The following is a 9,417-nucleotide window of genomic DNA, read 5'->3' as shown; positions in this document are numbered from 1 at the left end:
TGTGATACAAATACAACTAACTATGTTGACTACTACTTATAAGATACACCACTTTGTCATTTGTAAGCAATGTAGGACTAAACCTTATACACACAAAAAACCTAAAATCTAACTTAAAAAAAATAAAAAAAGTAAACCATAAAAACTATATTTTATTTTGAAAATATTGAACACAACCATTTGTTTTATCTCCTCCCATTATTTCATCCCGATGAAGAAATAACTAGGATTTGATGGAAGAGAGAGAGGCATGTACTTGAAATGAAAGAGATTGAGATTGATTTGGAGGCACCATTGTTGAGGAGATTCAAGATTGGTTTTTGGGCGAGGAGAATGGATAAATTAAAACAAGAGCTAAACAAGAGGTATTTAAAATCTTTTGGGGAGAGCTTTTGTAATAAAAAACATGGGATCGGGTTTTGATTGGATTGGAATCAGGATAATCCAAAATCGATCCGAAAAAAAATTGGGATTTTAAATTCTAACCCGAATCTGTAAATCCAAATTTCATAACCAAATCCACAATTTTCGGATCGGATCGGATAGCGGATCATTGTCAGCCGTAGACTGTTTATATGCAACTAATTAAATTATCAGAGAATTCATTAACTAAAATGCACTACATTTGATGTTATCGAGAAGCATGCACTAACAGGTGTCTCACTGTACTTGATTTTTAGTAAGTAAATTATCATAGAAGTTTAACGAAAAAAAATGTGCCACGTGGTGATTCCGTGCCTCATACTTTGCCGAAGTGGAGGATCAGTCCTTTATCCACGCAAAGGTGGGGACGCCACAAGTTTCCAGAAGTCCCGCTTCATCTACAAGACCCATTCCAGAGGGTTCCAAGGATATCGTGTCCTCTGTCCATGAAGCCACGTATCCTCAGTTCTTTACTCTTCGCCACGTGTCTCTAGAAGACTCTCTCCTTCTTTATATATGATGACAATATGCCCGACCAATTGAAGCAAGCTAAGTATCATTCTCTGTTATTTAGTTACTTAATTTGCTAATCAAACATCATTACATTTTCAAATCTAGAGAGATTACTAACCATTGATCATGGCTTTGAGGGCAACTGTGAGTGCTTGTAATCGTTGATCTTTCTTCTTTGTATTTGTATTTGTTATCCCTTAATGGTTTTGATAATATGTTGCAGAGTTACTTGAAGAATATTGTGAATCGCATGGGAGGAAACCGGATGATTGCCACGTCTACTACTCCAAAAATGAAACCCTTTGCACAGACCCTTGATGCCCACACTCATTCTAAACAAAGGTCTGGTAATCTAAAGTTTTAGTGTATCGCGTTTCAAAGTATTAAGATTTACCAAAATAGTGGAGAGAAATCATAAAAGGGAAAACATGTTATCTGTTTATGAATTAATTTTTTCAATTATTTTCTGTAGCAGACTAGCAGTAATAAAAAGGAAAATATATTATCTGTTTTAATAAAAGGGTAAGTTACCAAATCACCTTATTTACCGGGACAACAGGTATTCCAAACAATTTATCAAGTTAGTTAATAATATATGTTTTTTAAATTAAATATAAATATGTACCACCGAGGCACAGGTTAAAAGTTTTCTGGGTGAAATATTGATTTAGTCCCCCTATAAAATAAACACAGGGATAAGGGATTTTTAGGGGATTTTAGTGTAAAATCATATAATTTTAAAATATATATATATATATGTTTACCACAATCCCTTTTGGAATATGTACTGTTCCGGTAATTTCGAGATCTATGTTTTAAGTTTTTATATTAATTTTAATTTTGAAAACGGTAAATTTTCGAAATGGCCTCAAATGGTAATTTTGTAATTTTCAATTAATGTTTTGGGTAAATCTATTTTTTCTGATTTGTGATTTATAGTAATTAAATGGTGGTGATAGATTTTTATTTTAATTTTTCAGGACTTTGAAGGGAGAGTATGTTCCTGTCTACGTGGTACTAGGAATGATATTGTTATCTGTGTCGTTTGGAATGCATACGGCGAAGCAGGAGTTGGCGTATGGTCCTGGGGTGTACGTTAAGAAGAAGAGAAGAGAGACGTTGCCAGAAGTGGTGGAACCTGAACATGTGGTTGATGATGCGGACAAATTCATCCACAAGTCGTTTTTCAGGAAGGTGGCCCACATCCAACACGAATTTGACGACCACGTCATCCCTGATCCCATCAGAGGTGATGTATTCGCCATCCCTCCAAAGGCCGAAACGTTGAAATCGGTTGGGGTTGAGCCGAGTAAGGTCTGAGTTATGCTTCTGAGTTGCACTAGTCGACTCGTTTGTTTTTAAGTAATATGTACATATGTAATGGATATATATTTTGTAAATTAAGGAGTGAGAAGTAGTCCTCCGTGGCTTTTCGTATCCGTCCCTTTGTAACTAGCGAGGGGAAACGAGATGTATGTAACTGTAAGCAATAAAAACGGACGTTCTTCGTTGTTTTTTTTGAAGTCTCGCGACGATGGATGACCTATTGTAAGTGTGCTGTTAGTTTAATAATATTTAAAGTAAATGCTAAATATAAATGCGGGGATAGCTCAGTTGGGAGAGCGTCAGACTGAAGATCTGAAGGTCGCGTGTTCGATCCACGCTCACCGCATTTTTATTAGTTTTTTCAAAGCACGAAATGAGGTGGTGTTATGGTATTTCTTTTCATGGATGAAGGAACAATTCGACCTGATAAGGGTGGAGTTGTTTGCCGAATTGGGCTGGGCCAATGCATTTAGCTCTTCTATGCCTTGTACTGATATCGGTAGGGGTCGAGGTAACGTTCTACAGGGAAATTCTTTCAGGCTTTAAGCATGCAATGGGCAGGTTCAGGTCAGGCTATTTTTATTTTAGCGCCCTAATCCACCCTTACCTTAAAGACTTAGCCAACCTTATATCTCCTATAGTTGGCTAATAAGATAAAAACTCAATCCTAAGGGGCCTGGGCCAAGTTGAGTTTGATTTTGGGGTTTCAAAAAAATTAAATGGGTAGTTTAGTAAAAACCCTTGCAAAATTGATAATAGTGTTTATGAGCTTGCAAAGTCCAAGATTAGGTATAACCCTTACCAAAAGTCAATATCTTTTTTTTTTTAATAAATGAATTAACGGCTAAAATTACCTAATCTTACGTTTTGCAATGGGTAAAGATAATAATATCATTGGGTTTTTTTTATTATAGTAAATTACCCAAATTAAATTGTGTAATTTGTAAAATTATTTGGAGCTACTCAATATTTCTTTACACCAAAATATGATTCTAATATCTAGGACATTTAACATAAATATTCCATAGGTTTATGGCAATGGTAAAAAATGATCATTTTTTTTTAATACTTAAAATAGGGCTATATGCTATAGGAACTCATATTTTTGGACACAAATATCATTATTTATAATTTCTTTAATAAACCTTTGAAAAATAATCTTCTAAATTATAAGATCCTCCATCTCAACATTTTATACCATATACACACTTTAATGGTCGATTCTCGATCTATCAAAGATTTCCACCAAAGTAATCAATTTCTTCTCTATTGCTGTCATTTTTTTAATGATTAATATATTTTTATAATCTTGATACTTTTCTCGTCCATAGTTACCTAAATGGAAAATGGTAGTTATTTATTTATTTCATTGAATTTTTAATATTTTCTTCATAAAATTTACCCCTGTCAAGCCACAATGTTGGATGTATTATAGAGTCAAGGCTTTATGGGAACCTATTGTTAAAGCTCAACACTGTGGACATTTTTCACACAAAAAATTTCTGTTGGACAATTTCGTTGAGGTTCGACAATAGATATCATTGAACCTCGACGTTATAATACATTCCAACGTCGAGATTCGACATTAGGTAAATTTTACGAACAAAATTGTAAAAATTTTGTGAAATTGAAATAAAAGAGAGCTACAATGTTCACTATTGTCCCTCAAATCTATAGCCTTTTTGGTGAACTCCAAGGACTTTTTGGTAGGTTTTGGTAGAGAGAACAAATCTCTCTCTATTTTAATGGTATAAAATGTTGAGAGAGAGGAAATTACAATTTAGAAGATTATTTTTAAAGGTTTATTAGAAAAATTGTAGGTGAGGGTATTTTTGTCCGAAAACATTACAACAAATAACTCTATTTTGAGAATTAAAAAAATTGACCCTTTTTTTCCATTACCATAAACCTATGAAATTTTTATGCTAAATTTCCTAATATCTTTCCCAGTTAAAAAAAATAGTTAGAGATAAAACTAAGGTGTGTTTAGAAATTGGAGTTTGTTGGAGTTCTTACACTATGTTTGAATTGAGAGAAGTGGAGAGAAGAGAAACCTACTTTCTTTCCACCATGTTTGGATTGACAAAGAGAAATTGGGATGACTTTAGAATTTTAAAATCTTTTAAAATAGATTTAGGGACAGAGTTAAAATTATAAAATATTTTAAAAAGGTATCTCTTCATTTGTCTCCAAATCCACTTTTGGATAGAAATAAAACTCACCTATTTTTCTTCTCTTATCTTCTCCACTTAACAATACAAACAAGAGAAATGAAGAGAAACTCAATTATTTTCTCTTCTCTCCTTTTCTCTCAATCCAAGCACAACATTAATGACTGATTACTTAACTTGATAGGCTTTATCTGAAAAAAATCATAATTCTAATTAATGATGAATTCCAATTCTAATAAGCTTCATTCATATCTTAAGAATTCATATTATAGTTCTAATCTTTATAATCTTATCATTAGGGGTGGCAATGGGTCAATTCTGATTCGATTCCTAAGGTTTTTAAAATCGAAAATCATCATATATTTTTTTAGTTTCTGTTCTGATTCCAATGTGAAAATCGATGGAACTGGAATCGTAAAAAACCATGGGTTCCATTAGTTTTGGTTCTTAATAAATGGATGAGACAAAAATAAATTGAGTGATGGTACCATTCCATTTTCTTTATATGATTATTTTTTTCATAATAAAATATTGAAAAAAATATTTACAAATTACTGCAAAAAGGTTTGGGTGGGGGGGGGGGTTCAAAGAAACCAACTATTCTTATATGAAAAAAACCAACGAGTGTTGGACATAGTGGTCATGGCCTCCATAAAAAAGGGGGAGGTCTTGAGTTCACGCTCCCTCGTTGACCACCCATAGGGATTTTTCTCAATTTCATGGTGTGTGTGGTTTGTGGGCTAGCATATTCTTGGAGGATTTGGGTGAGATATGTGAAAGCGCCCTCGATCCGTGGGGTGCGCGGATCCGCTTTTGACCATTGAGGTTTGGGAGTCGCCACCTAGTTATTACGGTCTAGGAACCGATCAATGACTCTAAACGGATAAAAAACTAATCTAAAACAAAAAAAAACTGAATTCGGGGATCAAGTTACGGGGTTGGAAGGTGTTAGGCACCAACCCCGCCCGGCCAAAGTCGGTCTCTACTAAATTCCCAAGTAAATTACATTGCTAAAACCTAGATAAGAAAATAAATAAAAATAAAAGGTTTACCTTTCCGATGGCAAGGACTTGGTTCCCTCAGATCTGACAAAAAGAACTCCTTGTACCGTGCTCCCTTGCTTCGTTCTGCTTCCGGATTTGACTTCGGATCTCCGAGGCAAGGTATCTCCTTGTTTTTGAATCTGAACTCTTCAAGTTCGTTGCGGATTTGGGGGTGTTTTTAGAAGGCTTTTGGGTGTTTTCTAGACTAAAATTGAAGGAGGGATGTTAGTTAAGGAGTTGGGGTTCCAAAACTAGGATTTATGGGGGGCTAGGGGAGCTTCTAGGCCTACTTCTCTTAGGGTTTATGATTTGATACGAAAATAGGGTGTGAGCACCTCTATTTATAGATGTTTTTTGGGGTTGATTTGGATAGAGTTAGTGTTTAATTAGAGATCTTTTAATTAGAGTTGTGTTTTAGTTAGAATTGTTTTAGGTAGAATTGTGTTTTAATTAGAATTGTTTTAGGTAGAATTATTTTTAAGTTAGAACTCTATTAGATAGAGTTATTATTTAATTAGAATTCTATTATGACTTTTGGTCTTATTTGATTGACTTTTAATGTTTTGACTTTAGTCTTAATTGATTGACTTTCAATATCTTGACTTCAGTCTTGCTTAATTGACTTTAATTTTGACTGTAGTCTCACTCGATTGACTTTAATACCTTGACTTCAGTCTCGCTTGATTTACTTTTGATTTTTGGAGAACCCCCCTCCATTATTTCTTTAATTCTTTGGACCCCCAAATGGAGGGGTCCTTAAAGAAATATCCCACGAACCCTCAACGATTTTGCCTGAGAGTCCGATTAATCGATTTTTTAGGTTCAAAATTTTAAATTAATTTCATTAATGTTTAAATTTAATTATTTAATATTTTATTTATTAATTTCGAATTTTTTAATTATGAAAATTATGAAATTACCGTTTTGCCCCCGGAGAGGACTTTTCACGTTTTAAGTCGGTTTTTAATGTTCTAGGATGTTTTAGAATCGATTTTTCGTAAGGAATTCAATGAGAATGTTGGTTTGTGTCATTTATGAACATTTTTATGTGAAATGATTGTGAACTTTACGAGGGGCATTTTCGTAATTTTGTCAAATCCTGTTAAAATTGGGAAAATGATTTATTTGGTTTCGATTTGTTGTTTTATGTGTTTGAGAGAGTTTTCCTAAGCGTAACGTAGGCTCTAGGGATGTTTTGATGTCAGGGGTATTTTGGTAATTTGGTAATTTTTAGTGATTTTTATCGTGAAGCTTCTTTTTGGTCTGCAAGATGATGATTTCTATGTTTCTGGGGTCGTACTTTCCTAGCGTAGCGTGGTTTCTAAGGTTTTGTCAATTCGAGATACCTCATCTGGATTTCTGAAACAAATCTGGTAACAAAGTAAAGCAATGGAATACACATCCATCATTGGGAATCCTTGCGATCGGGTTGACGAGTTGATTAATCAGGCGGATGCAAAAATGGGGTGTCTACAGATGCCCCTCTTTGGCAGAGGGTTGAAGCAAACTAGATAGCAAATGTATTTTGGTAGATAGTGCGATATCTGAATGCCAAAGCTAGTGACGGTTCATTTTGCAGCCTGATTTAACAATTCGTCAAGGTGTTCGGATCCTTGAGGGTAAAGCTCTCCCCGAATTAAAAGGTTGTCAGGTCCTTGAGCTCAAACTCTCACTGACGGTGTCAGATCCTTGAATTTTAGAGAATTCTCCCTGACTAAAAAATGCAAATGTGCAAGTTTGTGCACTGTGTGAAACTGAGTAAAACCTGAGCATAAATTTAGCATAATCTGAGTATAAACTGAGCATAATTTGAATATAAACTGAGCATAATTTGAATATAATATGAACATAGTTCCTGAGAAAACCCTCGGCGGCATCTGAGCATAGTTCCGAGAAAACCCTCGGCGGTATCTGAGCATAATTCCGAGAAAACCCTCGGCGGTATCTGAGCATAATTCCGAGAAAACCCTCGGCGGTATCTGAGCATAGTTCCGAGAAAACCCTCGGCGGCATCTGAGCATAGTTCCAAGAAAACCCTCGGCGGTATCTGAGCATAGTTCCGAGAAAACCCTCGGCGGTATCTGAGCATAATTCCGAGAAAAACCCTCGGCGGTATCTGAGCATAGTTCCAAGATAACCCTTGGCGGTATCTGAGCATAGTTCCGAGAAAACCCTCGGCGGTATCTGAGCATAGTTCCAAGATAACCCTTGGTGGTATCTGAGCATAGTTCAGAGAAAACCCTCGGTGGTATCTGAGCATAGTTCCGAGAAAACCCTCGGCGGTATCTGAGCATAATTCTGAGAAAACCCTCGGCGGTATCTGAGCATAGTTCCGAGAAAACCCTCGGCGGTATCTGAGCATAGTTCCGAGAAAACCCTCGGCGGTATCTGAGCATAATTCCGAGAAAACCCTCGGCGGTATCTGAGCATAGTTCTGAGAAAACCCTCGGCGGTATCTGAGCATAGTTCCGAGAAAAACCCTCAGCGGTATCTGAGCATAGTTCCAAGATAACCCTTGGCGGTATCTGAGCATAGTTCCGAGAAAACCCTCGGCGGTATCTGAGCATAATTCTGAGAAAACCCTCGGCGGTATCTGAGCATAGTTCCGAGAAAACCTTCGGCGGTATCTGAGCATAGTTCCGAGAAAACCCTCGGCGGTATCTGAGCATAATTCCGAGAAAAACCCTCGGCGGTATCTGAGCATAGTTCCAAGATAACCCCTGGCGGTATCTGAGCATAGTTTCGAGAAAACCCTCGGCGGTATCTGAGCATAGTTCCGAGAAAACCTTCGGCGGTATCTGAGCATAATTCCAAGAAAACCCTCGGCGGTATCTGAGCATAGTTCCGAGAAAACCCTCGGCGGTATCTGAGCATAATTCCGAGAAAACCCTCGGTGGTATCTGAGCAAAATCCAAGATAACCCTTGGCGGAGACTGAGCAAAATCCAAGATAACCCTTGGCGGCAACTGAGCAAAATGCAAGAAAACCCTTGGCGGAAACTGAGCAAAATCCAAGATAACCCTTGGCGGCAACTGAGCAAAATCCAAGATAACCCTTGGCGGAAACTGAGCAAAATCCAAGTTAACCCTTGGCGGCAACTGAGCAAAATCCAAGATAATCCTTGGCCGAAATTGAGCAAAATTGGTAGAGGGATGAATGAATTTTGGGAAAGAATGAACGAATTTGGAGAAAAACCGACTAGAACAAACCGGAGAACGAATAAATCTGGAAGATAATGAATCTGGAGGAGAAATTATTGATTCCAAGAATGATTGAATCTGGAAAAGAATCTGGAGACTGAAAGAATGTTATATCTCCTATGTGAGATCCGAAATGCTTTTGTTTGAACCTCAAGGATTTATCAAAAAATTTTAAAACCTGAATTTTTATTTCTTTCGAACCTCAAGAGTGTTTTGAAAAACTGTTATCAAGAGGGTTACCTTAAATTTGGGGTTGTCATTATCTCTTAGGATTAACACTGCTCAAAAGCAAAATACCTCTAGTTTGACAATGACCATGGCCTTGAAAATAATTGAACACATCATAAAAAAAATGCCCCTAGTATAAGGGGGAAAAGTTACATTAAAAAAAGAAAGAAAATGCCCCTTGTATGAAGGTTTGAAATAATTGATTACCCCAAGCGCAATAAAGACTCAACTTTTTAATTTTGATTAATTTTATTGAAGGTTTTGAGTCAGGCTCAAGAGTACAAAATTATTTCCTTTCGAGTTTCATCAGAGAATTCACCTTTATCTCCCTTGGTTCACTTGGGGAAGTAAACATTTTCAGATCGATCATAGACAAGATACTTGTGACTTCTGAGTCTATGCCTGGTTTAAACTAAGTATTGAACTTGATTATTCGGACTTCTGATGTTTCAGCTCGGACCGCTCTCAGCTTGGGATTTTCTTCTGTTTTTCTTTGTTGCTCTAACTTTTGCC

The 9,417-nt window shown here is 36.3% G+C and overlaps 1 protein-coding gene and 1 non-coding gene across 2 annotated transcripts; both read left to right on the top strand.

Moving 5' to 3' along the window:
* Positions 1-924: 924 nt before the first annotated feature.
* On the top strand, positions 925-2,454 carry LOC147398305 (uncharacterized). The gene is made up of 3 exons (XM_086447461.1): positions 925-1,080; positions 1,160-1,278; positions 1,917-2,454. Exons 1-3 carry the CDS (start codon positions 1,063-1,065, stop codon positions 2,254-2,256), a joined length of 477 nt encoding a protein of 158 aa, XP_086303587.1. The 5' UTR covers positions 925-1,062; the 3' UTR covers positions 2,257-2,454.
* Positions 2,455-2,535: 81 nt separating this feature from the next.
* Positions 2,536-2,608, top strand: TRNAF-GAA (transfer RNA phenylalanine (anticodon GAA)). The gene has a single exon. It is a non-coding gene; the product is annotated as a tRNA-Phe (tRNA).
* The last annotated feature ends 6,809 nt before the right edge of the window (positions 2,609-9,417 follow it).

Source organism: Akebia trifoliata, chromosome 7, assembly GCF_017979445.1.
Source record: "Akebia trifoliata isolate Shusen 1 chromosome 7, ASM1797944v1, whole genome shotgun sequence".
NCBI lineage: Eukaryota > Viridiplantae > Streptophyta > Magnoliopsida > Ranunculales > Lardizabalaceae > Akebia > Akebia trifoliata.
This window is presented reverse-complemented; position numbering and strand designations above follow the sequence as displayed.

Excerpts from the sequence above, each read along its gene's own strand:
- LOC147398305 (XM_086447461.1), top strand. Across the intron at positions 1,279-1,916 it reads CACACTCATTCTAAACAAAG|GACTTTGAAGGGAGAGTATG; the intron begins GTCTGGTAATCT and ends TTAATTTTTCAG.